At 60.6% G+C, this 19084-nt stretch overlaps 1 protein-coding gene across 1 annotated transcript in view; it reads right to left on the reverse strand.

Annotated features, from left to right (window-relative positions):
• The window catches only part of WNK2 (WNK lysine deficient protein kinase 2), a 144947-nt gene that overhangs the window by 71888 nt on the left and 53975 nt on the right, over window positions 1–19084 (reverse strand). The window contains exons 7-18 of the mRNA XM_040449271.1: window positions 17707–17926; window positions 13023–13305; window positions 8983–9185; window positions 7152–7283; window positions 6675–6866; window positions 4859–5428; window positions 2615–2908; window positions 2153–2202; window positions 1257–1425; window positions 1054–1170; window positions 689–859; window positions 449–494 (exon numbers count right to left, since the gene is read on the reverse strand). Coding sequence (XP_040305205.1) covers window positions 449–494; window positions 689–859; window positions 1054–1170; window positions 1257–1425; window positions 2153–2202; window positions 2615–2908; window positions 4859–5428; window positions 6675–6866; window positions 7152–7283; window positions 8983–9185; window positions 13023–13305; window positions 17707–17926 — 2447 coding nt within the window. The remainder of the gene's footprint in view (window positions 1–448; window positions 495–688; window positions 860–1053; window positions 1171–1256; window positions 1426–2152; window positions 2203–2614; window positions 2909–4858; window positions 5429–6674; window positions 6867–7151; window positions 7284–8982; window positions 9186–13022; window positions 13306–17706; window positions 17927–19084) is intronic.

The following is a 19084-nucleotide window of genomic DNA, read 5'->3' on the forward strand; positions in this document are numbered from 1 at the left end:
AGAGACAGAGTGAATTTCTCCCATGGCTGACAGGACCCCTCGCCATTGGCACCAGACCTGCTCTTCTCACACCAGTGGGGGGCATGTGCAGCCCGCCTGGGGGGACTCCTCCCTGGAAGCCTGGGGCTCACACAACACCCTCAACACGGGCTTGTTCCCAGAACGTTGGCAATGCCATCAACAAAGGGGGGACAGAGGCAGCGGCCAGTCCATGCTGTGCTCAGTCCCCACCAGGGCCACACCCAGCTCCTCAGGGTCAGCTATCCTTGCACCTGGGGGTGCTCACCACACCCGCCAGCAAACCCCCCAGTTTCACGGCCGAACCCCCTTGTGATATGCTCAACACGGTCTTATCAAACGCCCAAGAGACAGAGAAGGGACAAGGACAGAAATGCCTCTTCCAGAGGTCGGTCAGGATGGCAGGTGCGGGCCCAGAAGGCAGACGTACCGTTCTGCTGATACACGGGGGCGTTTGCTTGGGACTGGCGACTCTCCTGGGAGGTAAAGGAGCAGACATCAGCAGACCGCGTGGAACAAGAACCTCCGGCAGAGCCCAGCGTGGCCGCCCAAGGGGCCTCCGGAGCCCGGTCGACCCTCCCTGAGCCACAAGCGCCCACCCTCCGGGCCACCTCACCCAAAGCCGCGTGACCTGCAGATCCTCCAGCAGCCCGGCCCTCCCAGGACTCACCTCCCCAGTGCCCAGGCCACAGGTGCTGAGGTGCGGCGGGCTCACCCCGGGGTCGGAGCCCCGGTCGACGTCCGTGTCCTCACTGAGCATATCCTCCGCCTTGTCCATGACGTCCTTCATCTGCTCGATGAACGTCTCTCGCTCGGCCTGCAGGATGAAGTCGTGCTCCACCTGCAACGTCACAGGCAGCCCTGTTCAGGGGGACACGCCGTGGGCCTCGCCGCACGAGATATTCCCTGACGGATGCACTTCACTTCCTCCCCGCACTCAGCCCAGGGGCGGCTCAGTGACAGCAGCAGCGCCCCCAGGGGACAGCAGAAGCAGAAGATGGCCTTCCTATGTCAGGGGAAGACACCTGGCCTCACCATATAGGTGGCGATCTCGTCAGGCGCGTCCCCGTCTAGGTCAAACTTGAACGTCACCATCTTGTGGTTGTGCGTCTCCAGCTGGCACTCCACCATCTTGTCGCCCGTGTTACATACCTGCAGGACACGGGGGTGGTGAGACCGCGAGCAGGCCGTGTCCGGGGAGCCCTGTGCCCACAGGCCTGCCCTGCCGGGCCACTCACATTCAGGATGGTGAGCCGGGGGCGGCTGGCTCTCTCCTGGCGGGAGCGCGCACGCGTGGACCTGCGGTGATGTTTCCGGGCGGCCCTGCCCTCCAGCCTCCCACCACCAAATGCACCCTCACAGCTGTCGCTCATCTCTCTTCCAGAGGGAACGTCGGAGCCTCCGTAGCTGTGTGAAAACCCAACGTTACAGCCACCCGCAGACAGTCCTCACGCGAGATCAGAAAATAGCCAGAAAAGCTAGAGGATGTGAGGCCAGCCCCGATCCCACCTTCAGGGCCCCCAGCCCCCTCTCCCACCATAAGGCCTGTCCTCAGTGGCACTGGGGTCGTAGGGCTGTCTGACACGGGACCTCTGTCCTCTCTGACTCTTGATCTGTGACTCAGGCCCAGCTGGCTCATGGAACACATGAGGATTAAGAAAATCCTCCCCTGTGCCTCAGTTTCCCCATCTGTGCAACAGGAACTCAACAACCACCTGGGGCCATAGCAGGGTTTGAGGAGGGATTGCACAGCACTGCCTGGGGCTGGCACACCAGGACACATGAGCACTTCCTGCATCTGGTTCCGTCCCCCAACGTGACAAGCTCTATGGGTAGGCAAAGACAGGTGGCCAACAGCCACGGAGTCGGGAGGCTGGGGGCGTGGGCCACACTTGGCCCACTCTTTGCCCACTGCCTCCTTTTCTGGTACATGCTAGGCACCACAGACAGGTGCCAGGACCTGGACCCAGACCCTGGAGGACTTCAGAGAAGCTCCGCCAAGTCAGGCTCGGAAACAGGTGACGCCGCTAGATGCTGTGACCGGCGAGGGAGAGGGTGGCAGGGGTCTGTGTGCAGCCGCAGTGCGGGAGGGTCTGGGTGGACATGGGAGCCCGCGGGCCAGCTGGGCCGGTACCTGTCACAGCTCTGTGGGGCGCTGGGCTGCTTCTCCTGAGAGGACTGCTCCTGAAACAAGACCACGGACAGGAGGACGGGTTATACTGGCTTCCCCACCACACGGCTGCACACGGCCTGCTGTCCCCCACCTCGCCGGCCCAGGAAGCTGACCACACAAGGTGGCAGGCTCGAGAGCTTCCGTCTCGCGGAATTCCTGAAAGCAAGGGCGCACCGTTTGCCGCCCCGCTGCGGTCATCCCCTCAGGAGAGCACACGGGCCTTCCCATCCCCCCGAGGGAGCACCACAACTCTCCTAGCGGGAGCGGAAGAACAGTGCCTGCAGCTGTCACAGGGTACCCTTCCACCTTCCTGAGTGTGTCCCAACTTCCAGGGCGGAGACCTAAGACCGCTGCTCAGGGGGCTTCTGGGGTCAGGGGTGGGGGGGTGGGGGGGTGCGGGGGGCAGGGGGCAGGGGCACATACCTCCGGGGCCGGCTCCACCGTCAGCTGCACGGCCGGGCAGGGGCTGGCGACCCCGGGCCCGGTGGGTGGTGGTGGGTGGGAGGTGGGCGGCAGGAGCGGCGTGGTCTGGACGGGCAAGTTCTGAGAGGCCGCCACCACCACGGGGGCCAGGGAGCTGGGGAGCTGAGGCAGCTCGGGGACAGGAGGCGGCAACACTTCGGGCAGAGGTGGGGAGAGGATGGCGGCTGGCACGGGTGCCGTGGGGACCTGGGCGGTGACATCCACAGCGTACGGAGGCGGGTGGCCAAGCAAGATCTGGGGGCACAGGGGACAGGGAAGTCAGTTGGAGTGCCAGCCATGCCTCCGCCAAGAGGTGGTGGTGGGGGGGGGGGGGGTCCTGGGCCAAAGCAGGTGCTTCCTGGTCCAGGCAGGTGCACCCACTCAGGGCTGGGTGATGGGCGTTCCTTTGCAATCTGGCCCCTGGCCCCAGGACACGTTAACACACACATTTAGCAGTAACCGCTAACAGCGGGCACTTCCAAGTCCTCGTCTCTGTGCCATGAAACCTAAAACCACACTTCACTTCCGAACTTAAGTCCAGCTGAGAAGCTCTAATAGTGGCCAGTACTCAGCAATGGACAGGGCTCCCCAGGGCCACCGAGGGACCTGACCCACACACTGCCCCGGCCTTCCGTCAGCTACGTGTGGGAGGAGCGGGGACTTCGGCCTGCAGAGGGCGGTTCGGGACACGGGCTGGGCTCCTCACAGACCCTCTAAAAGCTCCCGGTGGGACAGCTGAGAAAACAGGCGGAAGGTGGGCCCCCATGTGAAAGAGCGGGGGCCTCCATCGCGCCCTGCCTCCAGGTTGAGGTCAGGAACATGAAGGCCCGCTGCTAGGCGCACTGGCGTGGGGATCGGCTGTGAAAGCCACAGCCCCTTCTCCCCCGGAAGGACCCCCAGCTGCTGTGTTCACGGGAGTCTTCTCTCAGCACAGGGAGGCCGTGAGGCGGCCAGCCCGGCCCGTCCACAAACCACAGACACCGGGAGGCCGCCAGGCATGGCCAACAGCCCGTGGGCGCACGGCGCCTGCCCCAGCTGCCGGCTGAGCCAGCGACCCACACACCAGGCCAGAAGGCAGAGAGGCACCAGTCCAGGCCCTGACACTGCAGACCCCAGGCCTCCACGGCACCCTTGGCTTTCTGCAAACAGCCCTGACCGGTTGAGCGGATGTCACCCCGACTAACGGGCCAGGCAGGTGCTTGTTCAGTTGGGCGCCAGACTGCTGCATCTCCTCTGCCCCCTGCTGTCAACACAAACCAGCCCTTCTTTCACCAACAAATCCTTCCTGGAAATCAGGCATTGAGAATCAACGGCTAGGAGAACCTGTGTGCTCTCCAGATGCGCGGTCTTACTCGAGACTAGAGAGTGCAAAGTGACACCTGGCTCCTCCACGCGCATTGGGGGTAGATCTTCAACACGAGGCCCAAGGGGGGCTACTGGCCCCAGGACACAGGAGAGGGATCTTAGCTCAGAAGGCAAATATCTCACTGCGGCCACGCAGCTGCTGAGACTTGGGGCCCGGGGGGGGGGGGGGCCCCAGGTGACAGGTCCCCAGGTAACAAGCTCCCAGGTGAGAGGCCCCACTCCCGCTCCCCTCCTCACGTGAGGTTGGAAAACAGCTTAGAGCTCCAACAGGTGCATGGAGTCCTGGGAAGGCCAGCCCTTCACTGTCCACACAGCAAGCCACCTAAGGTGCCCATCTGACCCCAGGGGTCATCCCTGTCTGCTCTGGCCATCCTGAAACCCACAGCTGTGTGCCCTTAGCACTGCCTGTCCGCTTCCTCAGAGCCCCGTCTGCCTTGCTCCCTGGCTGCTGGGATGGGGGTGAGCCACTAGCCGGCTCCCAGGTGCCCCGCCTGGAGCTGAGACACGGGCTCTAGACCCCGCCTGGAGAAGGCATGGCCAGGGACCCCATCCTCATCACCACCACCATCACCACCAGCAGCAGCAGCTAACACTGACCCTCTAAAGAGCCCAATGGTGGAAGCATCAGTCACCCCAACTCCCGCAGCTGCAATTCTGGATACAGCAGGCATGCCACCCGCGGCATGAGAAGCCACAGCCGAGAGACAGAACTGCCCGCTCGCCCACCCCTCCTCCTCCCCCGGGTCTATGGAGAAGCAGAGGCCAGAGAACCTCTCTGGGTCAGCAGCTAAGGCCGTCTTCCGGGACCTGAGGGCGGGCCCTGCGTGGCAGGTGGATTACCTGGCTCCCCGCCCCACCTGCCGCAGCGGCCTGCTCTGGAAGGTGTGTGACGCTTGGCTGGTGGGGCTGCGGCAGCGTGGGGGGCGCAGGCTGGGACGGGGCAGCCCGCACGTTCTGCGCCGCGTGGAGGGGAGAAGGCGGGACGTCGCTGGGCACCATCTGCGGAAAGGCTGCCGGGTACACGGGCTGGGCCGGGAGCTGAGCCACAGCGGCCGGGTGAATGGACAGGGCGGCCACACCCTGCGGGGCCACGGCCAGCAGAGGGATGGCGGTGGCGGTAGCCGCCACGTTTGGCACAATGGTCCGGCACGGCACGGCGAGCGGCGCCCCGGTGGGGTGGGGCAGCTTGACCGCCTGCAGGGGCAGGGCTGGTGACGCGGGCAGGGGGGCGGCGGCGGCGGCGCTGAGCGGGAGGCTTGGCAAGATGACGGCGGGAGAGAAATACTGAGAGGGAGCAGGGACGGAGGGGACGGCGGGCCCGGTGGCGGCCGGCAGGTCAGGCAGAGCTGTGGAGAGGCTGTCCATGGAGGCCAGGGGCGCAATGGGCGGCCCGACGGGAAGCGGAGGCACCTGAAAAACACGGGAGCACGCCAGCCTCACCAGGGCTCGCTCGGCCCAACGCCCGCCCCACACCCGCCCAATGCGAGTCCTCCCGCCCCACGCCCACCGACGCACGCCAGTCCCCTAACAGTCCTTCCGCACGCCTGACACATCCCTGACACCCGCTCGCACGCACGCCCCGCCCCCCGCCGGCCCACCCCGCACCCGCCTGATGCCCCCACCACCAGCCCCGGCACTTCCAGGCAGCTGCTGCAGAAAGGAACCGGCCGGCAGCTCAGACTCGAGAGCTTGGAGCAGTGACTCCGGGCTTCGCAGCTTCCACACGTTTTCCTTCGAAAGCCAGCACTGTCCACACCACCAGACTGGCCCCCAAGATCCGAAATTACTTTGTCTAACACCCCCCAGTCTGAACACACTCACAGGGAGACCAAACTCTGGAGGGCTGTCTCAGGGGAAAGCATATCCAAGACCCCCCACGTGCTGGGGCCGTGCCCCACAGCGGTGCTCTGGAACCTTCCGCGTCTGGTCTTCCATCCTGGAGACACCCGCTATCTGGCCTCCTGGAATCAGCACTTAACACATTTCGGCGGATTCTCTCTTTAAAGCCTTTTCAGTGGCCAACATGTGAGCATCGTCACATAATGCCAGTCTTCCCGCGATTATCAAGCAACAAAAGTCTGCAAGCCAACTTCTACCTATTGGAAAAGCCACTCAACACTGTTACCGCCAGAAAGGGAACAGGAGCTTAACTAGACGGTGACTGTGTTGAGGACAAGACCAGGTGACAAGACTCTCCCATGGGCTTCCGCAAACCGTGGGGACGCTCACAACTTCAATGTGTGGCACAGCTCCCTTCTGCATCCCACCGACGTGGTGTGATGGGCCCGTGACAGGTACGCCGTCGATGGCATTAACCCCGGCAACAGCACCCAAGCACCATGTACTATCCAGTGTCCCTGGTCATTTGAGGCCCTGGACTCACAACGGGCACAGCCTTGGGTGGCTCCATGATAGACCGTGGCCATAGCTTTGTGCTACACCCTGACTCCCGTGGCCCTGACCCCGGGCCGAACCTCTCTCTGTCCCGGACGTACTTGGGAGAGACGCCCAGGTCAGATGGGCACGGCCACCCCAGCCCCAGGGAGTGCTCCCATCCCGAGGACCCATGAGCACTCACAGCCCAGAGTACAAGGAGCGGCCAGCCAGGCTGGGGGCGAAGGCAAGGTGGAGGGCAGTGCGGGGAGGGGGGTTTTACCTGAGCAGGCACCTGAGGCAGAGGCTGCAGAGGTGCTGGCGGCATCTGGAGGGGCTTCAGCTGAGCGGGGGCCACCACCTGGGAAGTCGGAGCTAGGTAGGGCGGCAGATGAGGGGGCACCGGCTGGAGGGGGCCCACGGGCGGTGGGGCCAGGACAGGGGGCAAGGGCGCCGGCTGGGCCAGTGGAGGAGGCTGGAGAAAAATGCGGGGGGAGGCTTCTCTTAGATCGGCATTCTGCTGAGCCTCCCCCACCCCAACATGCACACACACACCCAGCCCGGAGCCTGAGACACGCATATCTGAGGGCATCATTCTGTGTAAGCGGGGCTCTTCCAAGTGCTATGGATCTATAAACCCCACTCCCATCTGCACCCCAGGTGCCGGGCAACCACAGAGAAGGAGCAGAGGGGACCCAGGCCAGCAGAGCTCGCTGCACATCCAGGGTGGTGGCTGTGAGCAAGGGCAGCCCACACTCACCTGCTGGCCAGCAGGCACAGGCTGGCCCGGGCCCGTCGACACGGGAGCAAAACTTATGGCTGGCTCCGGGAAATGCTGCTGCGGGAGCGGAGGGCGGGCTGGGGGTGGGATGGAGCTCCCCGGCAGTCCAGGCTGCAGAGAGCACCGAGAGCCACTCACCAGCTGCCCTCAGGCCCCCCACCCAGCTCGAGCTCCACAGCCACAGTGACCTGCCACCCGCTCCCCATATGCCTCTCACTCTTTTAGGGACTCGCCTGGGCACAGAACTTGGCAGAAGTGAGATGTGGTGGTCCCTAAGCTGAGAACAGCCACTACTCCCAACCAAGGAATGTTCTGGAACTTCAGGTCTATGAGACATTATGCAATCATGAGAAAAGAACACCATAAAGGCTTTGCAGAACCAGGACATTCAGTGGGAGAGAGATATGAATGAGCTTGCTTTTCATCTATGGGACCGTGTGAAACACAGACCCGCAAATACATCACAAGCAGGGTTCGGGAAAGCGAGAACAGATAGTGGGACAGAGCCGGGATCTTCAGTGAGTCGGCCGCCAGAGTCCCCACCGCCAGTGGCAGCGCAGAAGACCCAGAGTCCACAGTCTGAGCGCTGGGTGTCTGACACTGTTAAGGAAGAGCTGCTCACTTGCTCATTTTTAGGTATAATGATGCTGTCAGGTTCTGTTTTCAAGAATCCTGATCCTGCAGACGTACAGACTGACATCTTTATGGGCAAAACACTCTTCTGGGATTTACTTCAAATACGGAGGTGGGAGATGCAGGTGGGGGCTGTGGGGGGCACAGGTTTGGACACAGGAAAGATGTCCGAGGCCGACTCGGAAAGTGCTTTGGTTTTCTGGGTGACAGGAACTGCCAGGCCTCACCACTCACTGTGTCCTTCACAGTAAATGCTTTACGAAAGCCCTGCAGGGAGGGATGAGCTCCCCTCCGTGTTCACCTGAAGCCACCATGCAGGAACCGCAGCCATGTGCCCAGGGGGGAGCCCTGCACGCAGGATGGGCCACCCAGAGCCAACTGCCACCACTGTAGGTGACAATCGCCTTTCCCTACATGAGTTTCTGCTGCCGTTTAAAATCCTGTTTCACTTCATCTCATGAAACCAGCAAAGCCACAAACGGGAGCTGGAAACGAGTCCAGGACTCAGCAGACACAAATGCCCTCCAGAGGGACCTTCTGAACCTGCCCAACGGCCCAGGCCCACAGGACAGGGACCGGTGCTCAGGCAGCAGCAGCTAGACCCTTGGGAAGGGGGCCTAGGGGCCTGACTCTCCCTCTGGACCCCCCTCCGCAGCCCAGCTCTGCAGCTGTGAAGCATGGGGTTCATCCGGGCATAAATCAAATCAAATTGAAGAATAAAGGCCAGCTCGGACCCCCCCCCCCAGCTGCCACCCCCTCCCCCCGGCTGTTCCCGCTTCACCCATCAGGCTCCGTCTCCGCATCTTACAAGTTACCCTACAGGTTTGTCAACCGTGGCTGAACACGTTCCCCACAATTCTGCCGTCCTCGTGCTTCTAACGTTTAACGGCTGCGTGGTGACCAGTGGAGAGCTACCCGGGGACACGTACGACCCCCTCAGCGGGGCCAGACACGCAAGCGGAACCAACGGTGTCGTTACTAGAAACGATGCCAGCTCCGCCACAGCCGCGAAGCTCTGCGGTCTGGGCTCCGCGCTCCTGTTCTCCCACCCAGTGGGCCTTTCAGCGCACAGCCCCCAACGTCCCAGCAGGGTGGACCTCCCCGGGGTCTGACCACGGGCCGGCGCAGCCTGGGCTGCCCGTGGGGCTCTAGGCCACGGGGGGAGGGGCTGACTCACCACGGCAGGCTGCTGGTAGGGCCCCAGCGAGGGCAGGCTGTACGGCAGGACAGGCCCGTCAGTCGCGCTCACCGGGGGACTGCACACGCACTGAGTCGGGGGCGGGGCCGCGTCCGCCAGCGAGCCCAGCGCCGCACTCTGCTGGCTGCTCTGAGAGTCCGAGTACACGGTGGAGCCCTGGCCGCTGTCGAACGTGCTATCCGCTGGGAAGGACAAAGGCACGGCTCAGAGCAGACACCCCCAAACACCACCCCACGCACTCTACACACGGTCTGGGGACCGTGACGGTGCTCAGACACGATGCTCAGCCGGTCCCCTGCACTCTCCCGCAAACCGGGACCTGGCCAGGTTTCTCAGTCACCTGAGCACTTAAGTGCTTGTCGTTCTAGACAAATCACTCCAGGACGATGGGGGGCAGGGGCTGGAACCCACCCGGGGATGCCCTGGCGCCCCACCCCAATGCGGTCCAGGGGCCATCTGCCATGGGCACCACGGGTACCCAGGAGGGCACCTGACACCATCCTCTGCAGGAAGTGTGTCCACCCTGGCCACAGACAGGGCCCTCACCTGTTGCCTGGCCCGGCTGGAGAGCGAGAGCTCAGCAAGGGGCCTTAGGAGGCTGACAGAAGCTAGGAGAGGCTAGAAACTAGGGTCCTGTGGCAGAAGCGACACTCATCCGTATTTTACGGGGCGGGGACTCTGACCACCTTCACCACCACGACAAAGAGCACAAAGCAGGAAAAGCTGAGTCCAAGCCCAGCCCTCACATCACGGGCCCACCCATAACCCAGCTGGAAAACGGGGCAGGCGAGGCCCCACCCCGCAGAGAGGCCGAGAGGGGGTGGCTCCCCGCACCAGTGCCACAGCGGAGGGAGCCACCCACACACCAGGCACAGACAGGCCCCGTGGCCACGGGCTCGCCTCACCGAATCACTGTGGGGACGACAGGCCGCCTGCATGGCCAGGCCACTGAACGGTGAAGACAAAATCCTGCTTGAAATGGCACCTTCTGCTTCCTGCTTCCAGACTCCAGAATGTACACGGACACTGTGGCTTCCCACCCGCAGCACCAAGCACGTCTACAGGGCGCCTCGGAGAGCCAGCATTGCGTCCATTTGCAATTTAAGCAAATGGAGTAAAAGGGAATCCTGCTGGCTTTACATCAAAGTCATTTTTTCCCAGGGGCTCATCAGGGCCCACTCTAACCTGGGAGGACACGAGAGCCCCAAGGTCTATAACTGCACAGAACCCATTAGACACGTGGTGACTTTCAGTGAGCAGTTGGTGGTCATTTCCTCCTGCACACAGAGACAGAGATGCGGACACATACAGAGACACATGCAGACAAACCTAGAGACAGAGACAGACACACAGAGACGTAAAGAGACACATGCAGAGAGAGACACAGAGGACAAAGACATACAAAGAGACACACGCAGAAAGACCTACAGAGACAGACACACACAGAGACATGCAGTGACACACAGAGACACAGAGAGACACGCAGAAACAGACACACAGAGACACAGAGACAGAGCAATAGAGACAGACACACACAAGACAGAAACATAGAAACACACAGTGTGTGCACAAGAAAAAGAGTATGTACAGACTTGGCAAATTTCATATAAACCAACTTTAACCATATATGCAACATTTTACTTTCTTAAGCAGAATGTGTTTAATACCCAAACTATGGAGAGACCCCAAATACCCACTGCAAATGAATGGATAAGGTACGATATATATATGCATACATACATATATGTATATATATGTGTGTGTACGTATATATGTGTGTGTATATATATATATATATATACACATACATATATAATGGAATATTACTCAGCCATCAAAAAGAATGAAATCTTATCATTTGTAACGATGGAGTGAAAATGTATCATGCTAAGTGAAATAAGTCAGATTTCACACATGTGGAATTTAAGAAACAAAACAGATAAACATACATGAAAGGAGGGACAGAGAAGAGAGCGAAACAAACCACAAAAGACTCTTGATGATAGAGAACAAACTGAGGGTTGACAGAGGGAGGTGGGTGGGGGATGGGCTGGATGGGGTATGGGGACTGAGGAGGGCACCTGTGATGAACACTGGGTGTTGTATGTACGTGATGAATCACTGAATTCTAATCCTAAAAAAAATAAAGGGAATGTGTTATTTCTAGAATTAAAAATTTAGGGGCACCTGGGTGGCTCAGTTGGTTAAGCGTCTAACTCTTGATTTGGGCTCACATCATGATCTCATGGTTCAGGGGTTCGAGCTCTGAGCTGGGCTCTGTGCTGACAGTGTGGAAGCCTGCTGGAGATTCTCTCTCCCTCTCTCTCTGCCCCTCCCCTGCTCACATCCTCTCTCACTCTCTCTCTCTCAAAATAAATAAGTAAACTTAAAAAAAAAAATCTTTTAAACCTACTGACAAAGCGCCTTCTTGCAGCCACTGGGTGCTGGCCCACACCTTCTCAATGAACTTGATCTGGGCTGAGGTGGGCAGCTTGTGGTGGAGAACCCCACAGCATGATACCTGCTGTACCTTCTGACATGCATGCATCTGCCCACCCACCTTGCTACTTAAGATCAGGTCCCTTTTTCAGTGATGTGTGTGCAGCCCGGACCGTCATCTCACCTTCGCAAAGCACACGGCTTTTGTGTGTGCGAGTATGCTCAGTACGTTGTGGACACCCATGTGTGTGGGTTCTGCTGCATGCACACGTGTGCATATATGCACATACGTGTGGGTGCACGTGAATGATTCTATGCACACATTATCTCTGGAAGTTACCATTAAGAGACAGGCAACACCAGTGGCCTCCAAGGAGGAACAGTAACTGACCTCTGCTGCACACCCCCTGGTACTGTCTGAATTTTACACGACGTGACCACGTTATCTGCTTTACAGAACTCACAATGAACGCACAGAACCGCCCTGGATTGACAGGGAGACCGTGTCTGCAGACAGAACCCCCACCCATGCTGAGCCACCGTGCGATCCGTGTCTGCACGGCAGGTCGAGTCTGTGCAGGGACAGCTGACCCCGGCAGACTGCGTTCCAGGTCCGGGTGTCTCTCCTGCCTAGAAACTGTTCAAACAGCCAGGTGTTTGGTGTGTGAAGTGTGCCCGATACAGAGAGCCTTTTCCCACGCAAAGTTTATGCCCGTTGATTAACCGCTGGCTTATCAAAAAGTGGGATGAGGACGCAGTGCCCGTCTTCTCCAGAGCACGCCAGCGGGTCGGGAGGAAGCCAGAGGCAGGCACGCTAAGCAGCAGCTAGCTACTGGTTTGAATTTAAGTAGCCTACTTCGAAGAACGTCACTATTGTTTTAACGATAAATGACGTGCTCCTATTAAATCAATCGAGCAGGAGGTTTTGACCTCTCCACACGAACAGCCTAAAAACGTGGCCCAGGTAGGCTACAGTCATACTCCGCACTCATTCACAGAATGGGCGGAAGATGCCACGTCCTCAACCCTCAGCCCACAGCTGGATTTTTAGGCTACTAACAGCAAAGGCAGGCCGTTCTTCTGCCCAGACTTGCAGGGGACCCTCTGTTCCCTCTCCCAGTCATCCGGGACTCAGCGTGATTCCCAACAAGCCATCAGTGATACCCTGGGAAACAGGGTTAAGGTGCCAAAGGTCGGGCACTAGAAGGGAGATAACCTCGGGGACATGTGATCCTGGCAGCAAAGGTCATGGCTGAGAGCGCCAGGACCACGGGAGACTGCAGCCGTTCTCGGCCCCAGGGCAGTGGTGTCCGGCGGGGATGCCCCCACCAGGCCCCGCGGCCAGGACTGGCCTCCACACAGAAGCAGTAGCTGGATGAGCCACTCCCTCCTACTGGCTTGGGGCACGGGAGGTTCTGGCTCACTCTGCACATTTGTCCCCGTCTGTCCCGAGACGCTAGGCTTCCACGAGCCAAAGATACCCCAGTGCCCCCCGGCCCCAGGGAGAGCGCTCGCCCGCACCTGCGGTCCACACCTGAGGCGCGGGCTGGGGGCGCGGGCGCGGGGAGGACGGCACTCACAGGCCAGGGAGGTGGCGCTGGCCGGCAGCGCGGCAGGCAGGAGGTGCTGGTCTGCCTCGGGTTCCTCGGGCTCCGGCGGCCCAGCCTTTGCGTGGTAGGTCACCTGGACCTGCAGGGGTGCGGGCGGGCCCCTGGCCTTGTCGGGGCTGCCTGGGTCCCGCTGCTCCAGGGGCTGCAGCGCCGGCCAGATCCTCTCTCGCCGCCACTGGATCAATGCTACTCGGTCGCGGATGGACTTGGCCACAATCTTCACGTCGCTCTCGTGGAAGAATCCCGACTCAATCTGCAAAGGGCGGTGCCACACCATTACTAGTCACCTCCCATTCACAGGATTTCTGCAGAAGCCCCTCTCAGGCCCCACCCTATCTCTCACCCGCCTGTCTGCAAAAAGCATGGCCCTCTGGACCTGCACAGTGCCGCTCCTGGGACAGCGAGGCTGCAGCAGGTGCGTGTGCCCGTGGGATGAGTGCAGGGAGGGGAGGGACCCTAAGCTGCCTCTGGCCGGACAGCTCTCCAAAAAAAACGCACAAAGGGAAGGGGGTGCACCGTGTAACTTGAGACAAGGGGGGACGGGGGCACCCGTGCCCGGAAAACTCTGAACCCAGGAGAGCATTTGTGAAGGAGCCCCGGATCTCTGGGAAAAGTCACAACTCTCCCAGAGGACACCGAGGGCAAAACCACGAAGCAACGGAGGCCCATCTCTGCCCCATCACCGTGGGAGCCTCGTGTGGAAAGGGAGAAAGCCAGAGCACAGAACTTTTGGCACCTATCAGGAGACGAGCGAACTCACGGCTTTCAACATACAGCAGACATACGTGTGCATAGATGCACACGTGAGCGTGTGTGCAGGCGCACAGAACACCAGCTGGGCCCGGGGTGGTGCCCAGAGTCTGGCCAGTGTGAGAGCTGAGCTCCCCACGGAACAGTGGTTTCAGGCAAGAGAAGGAGGAGGGGCCTAGACACCTCACTGTGCCTGAAAGCAAGCCACTCTCAGAGAACGAGGAACGAAGGATGCGTGGGAGGACGCGGGCCGGCACCCAGCACCTCCACGGTCCAAAGGCACACGTGCTGGGCATCAAAACACACAGTGACGCCGTGATGGCCTGAGGAGCACATCCACCAATGCACGTGGCGGGGAGCGCAAGTGACCTGTGGCGGCAGGAGTGACAGGTGTCACTGCTGGTATGAGGTTACACAGGACACCACATGTGTGGTCTCTGTCCGCCCCTCCACACCCTCCCGTGGATCTCGGGCTCACGGGAAGCCATGTCACGAGTGGCCTATGGAACAACCCACCGGCTGGAAACAGTGGCCTGCCAGCAGCCAGGTGAGTGACACAGACGCCGAAAGACCCTCGGCCCCGGTCAGCCCTGGATGACGCCCTGGCCACATGGCGTGGAGGACCCAGAGCCAGAGGGACCCCTAACCCGCCCAGATCCCTGACCGCAGGGACAGTGTGAGACCACACACGTGTACAGTGCTGCATCTGGGGTAAAGTACTATGTGGCATGGGTAACTCACCAACAAAACCGTGAGTCCATGGAGACGCAAATAAATGGAGAGGACACAGTCACGAGGTACACCCACCCATCATTTGATAGGAGACCGCTGGCAGACGCCCCTCAACCACGCGATCAAAGGGCGCGTGCTCAGTGGGCTGGCCCTGGTGGGGACACAGCCCCACGCCAAGCACTCCCACAGACACACTGACATGACCACAAGGGAGCCACGCCAGGTGGTCACCGGATGTATCCTTCGTGGCAAGACAACTAAAGACAGACAACAGGGGACCCTGAACAGGCCTGAGTGGCTCTCCCAGTTCTGACGGCTGGGGTGGCCAAGTAGAACGGTGGAGAAGAGACACGGGCGTATTTGGGGTGACGGGGCATCAGGTCTGGACACCATGTCAAATGGTTCTCTTTGGTACGTGTGCAACTTTTCTGTAAGTGTGGGACTGATAACTTCACAATCTCTTTTCAGAAAACAACCCCGCTGGACAGAGCAAACCACGTCAAAATCCCGCAGACATCTCGGCAGCCAGCCTCCCGCCAGACTGGGGCCCCGGGCGGGAGGTGAGTGGTGGCACTCGGCCGGGGTTCTCGCGAGGGGCTGGGGCTGAGGTCAGTGCCGCCCACTCACCTGCCAGCCCACCATAGGGCCGCCCTGGCCAGAGGCCACCGAAAGAGGGCGCCCCGCGGACACACCTGCCTGCTGCTTCTGTTTTCTGCCCACGGCCCAGTTTTCCTTCCATCTCTGTCCTCACGGTCACCCCCTGGCAATCCTCTCTCAGGTGTTTCTTCTATTTTTTCCCGGATGGGGAAAATTTAGCCCCATTCTTTACCACAATGAAATGTCGACTGCACCAAGGCCGTGAAGGCAGAAGAGGGGGTGCACAGACACGGGGAGCCTGGGCCAGGCTGCGAGCCCCTTCTCCGGGAGTCCTCACAAGGGATCACTTCCAGGACAAAGCCAGCCCAGGGGACGGGCCCTTCTCACCCCCGGTGATCTCGATCTCGTCCCCTATGCCCCGTGAGCCACCTGCTAGAGGTGGCTGGTTTTAGACCGTGATATGGGCGCTGGCATTGCAAAGAAGTAGGCATGTTCAATTAACAGCTGTTGGTATGTGGCCACCCAGGGCAGCCGGGGGCGGTGAGCCCTGAAACGCTGCCCCACTGGGGCTCCTGACGTCAGATCTGGTGTTTTACGGTGGGCCTTCGGGAAGGTCCCGGCCAGGAGCCGAAGCCGCAGGCAGACCCCGCCCTGGAAACGCAGCCACTTTCAGCTCGACACTGGCAGCTCCCGAGGCACCAGCTCGTCCTGCTCCCGGAGTGGAGTGGGCATGCATCATTCCATCATCTTTAACTGAACACAGCAATGCGCAGTCTGCGAGAATGTCCTGCTGCTTGTGGGACGCTCCTCAGAAAAAGCGTGGGGCCCTAGGGTCTCCACCGGGAACGCGCGGACGCTGCCCAAAAAGTCCAGCCAAGGGCCAGGGGCTCGCATGGGCCGGAGACAGAGGAGGCCGGGCATCTCTGTGTTGAGGCAGAGAAGGGAGAAGTCGCTCACGAGAGTGGGTGTTCCCAAAAAGGCCTCAGGCCGAGTGTGGCCACCACCCCGTCCTACAACTGAAGAGCTGGAGGAGGCGCCTGGTCCAACTGTGGCAGACGACATCACGTGGAATCCATCTGTGCAGTGGTCCGTCGTCCTCGTGCATTGCTGTGGCCCTTGACCTGCGTGGGGCTCCCGCCGGAATCCATCCTGGGCAGGGAGGCTCCCCGGGTGTGTGGAGCAGGTGCCACCAGGCTCACAGGGAGGCAGACAGCTGCCTGCCCCCAGGCCTCTGGAGGTGCCCACACCGGCCCGACCTGGCCGGCCCTGACAGACACACCCCTCACGGCAGCCCCAGGGACCCGCATCATCTCCAGCAGGGCCACCCCTGGCCACAGCCTACCTCCTGGCCAGGTCCCTCTCCCTGTGGGCCCCCAGGACATGTGGCACTGGACCCTCAACTCCTGGGCCACCGGCCCGCACATCACCCAGCTCGTCAATGCTTGTGCTTTAAACTTTGGAAGGTGGGAGGGGACCGCGGCGCTGTAGGTCAAGGAGGAACAAGGGTCCTGAAGTCAGGGCACTGACGTGCCCACTAACTGCAAGTCGGTACCTAGCGATCCGACATCCGCTCGGGCATGTGAACCACACAGCCCCGTTCGATCTACTCACAGCAGTGCTGCCCCGCTTCTGGGCCCAGGGATGTGACCAGCAGCTGGGGAGGTGAGGGTGGTCCCGTCCTGGGCTCCGGGCCATCAGCAGGATGTCACACTCACCGTACGTGTGGGAAGCAGCAGAGGACCAGCCACCACCCAGGGCGCGGTGCAGCAACCGTCCTGCTACCACTGCCCCGATGCACCCACAAGACCACGGACTCCTCACGTGCTGTGTTCACAGGCGCCCTACGCGCACAAAGCCGAGCCACAGCCCGTGGCCCACATCTTACACGGCACAGCCAGCCTCAGTTTCCTCCTCCGAGCAGGGGCTCGAGGAATGACGTGGCCTCCCAGCCCACCCTCCAGAGCCACAGTCCACTTCCGCCTCCTTAAAACCCACCCAGGGCCAGGGAGTCTAGAGAACCCACGAGCTGTACCCTGGGAGGCACTACGATTTTGCCAGGCGTGCTAGATGCAGGAAAAGAGGGCGTGCGCTTCTGTGCCGACGAGAGGCACGGCCTAGCGCTACCTCCCCTGCGGCGAGCACGCGGATTTTCACTCAAGCTCACTTTCTACAGCAAAAATCAGCAGCTCCTTTCTCACACACACACCTCTTCTGCAGCATTGCAGCGGGACACAGTGCCCTCAGCAACAAAGGGACAATCAAACCAAAGCCACATTCACACAAAAGCAGCAAAACCCTGGTCAAAACCCGGGCCCTTCCCGATCCACCCAAGCCCCCAGTCCCTCCCTGCACGGCTCCACAGGACCCCTCACCACCACCCTACGGGACCCCTCACGACCCCACTGGACCCCTCGCCGTGCTGCCTTGGAGCCCCCAGTCCCCCGCTGCACACTCGCCATAGGGCCGCACCCCTGCTCTGACCTCGCCCTGATCTTTGGAAACCACACGCTTTCGCGCAATACCCCGCATCTACCGGGACCCACCACCCGCCCTCGGCAAGCGAGCGTCACGGTACCATCTCCTGAGCCACGCCATCCGGCGTCTCCTTCTCCAGGTCAAAGGTGAACTCTATGGCCCCGTTGTCCTTGGGCTTGCCCTTCAGTTTCTTGGGGTCCTCAACCCAGAGCCGCAGGGCGATGGTAGACTTCCTGCCGTGGTCCTCCTCTGCCAGCTCCACCCTCACTCCCGTGTCCTCTGCGAAGAAGGCGTGGCTCAGCAGGTCCTTGATCTCGTACCTGAGGAGGGGCGGTCGACGGGCAAGGTGAGGGCAGGCCTGCTGGCAAGGCACGAGACAAAGCGCCAGGGCCCTGACCCACCCCGTTCCTTCCAGAAGGTTCTCCGACTATACTATCCAATGGGCAGGCTCTGTCCTCAAGGGCAGCACGCAATAGTTTATTCCCAGGGAAGCAGAGAAGATTACACCTGAACGCAGCTCACTGCAGAGCATTCACAGCTTCTTTTTTCTCTCATTATGAAAAGTGAACACCCCTATCAAGAGAGACTCAGAAGTGAACAGTTTCTAGACCGGGCTCTGCACTGCGCAGATAGGCCTGTGGAAGCGCTGGTGAGCCCCCAGGTGCCACGGAGACTCGTGGCTCCAGGTGAGGCTGAACCTGTTGGAGGGGGGGCAGTCCAGGCTCCCAGAAGCAGGGAGTGCTCAGGGGCCTTCCAGAGTTCCTCAGGATGGGGGTGGGTCAGCTGCTGGGCAACGTCATGGCAACCTCTCCCCATCCCTGAACACTGAGTTCCCTTCTTCCCAGGGTCCTGTCTGTTCCAGCGGCCCCTCCCTGATTACTGCAGAGGGCATCTCATCCAATGGACAGGCGGAGCCCACACCCCATGCACGGTCACCACACAGGAAAAGGGGAGCAGAGGTCAGGGCCCCTGCCAGTCCCGGGCTGGAAGGTGGTCTTGCAGGGTCTGCTCTGAGAATTCTTTGCTTCTAGGTGGTTGTTTCTATACCTCTCTAATAGGACTTACATTTCACAACTTTTTACTGTTTTTCTTAAAAAATAAAATGTGATAACCTGCAGGGAGCAGGAGAGAAAGCCCAAGGATCAGAAAAGGACGCCTGAGAGACAATGGCAGCAGATATCAAGGGTGAGGACAGTGACAGGGTGGCCATGTGCTATGTGCACAGGGGTGGGGAGGGCACACAAGGGGGCAAGGAAGAGTGTGGGGGGGGAGGGGGAGGGATGGGGGGATGGGCAGGGGTAACTGAAGATTGGAGGAGGGGAGGAAAAGGAGGGGAGGAGGAAAGGGGGAAGAGGGAGGGGAGGAGGGAGGGGAGGAAGATGAAGGTAGGAGGAGGGAGAGAGGAGAGGGGGAGGAGGGAGGGGAGGAGAAGGGGGAGGGGAGGGAAGAAGAGGGAGGGAAGAAAAGGGGAAGAAGGA

This window comes from Herpailurus yagouaroundi, unplaced genomic scaffold, assembly GCF_014898765.1.
Source record: "Herpailurus yagouaroundi ecotype Mexico unplaced genomic scaffold, PumYag 199, whole genome shotgun sequence".
In the NCBI taxonomy this organism is placed as follows: domain Eukaryota; kingdom Metazoa; phylum Chordata; class Mammalia; order Carnivora; family Felidae; genus Herpailurus; species Herpailurus yagouaroundi.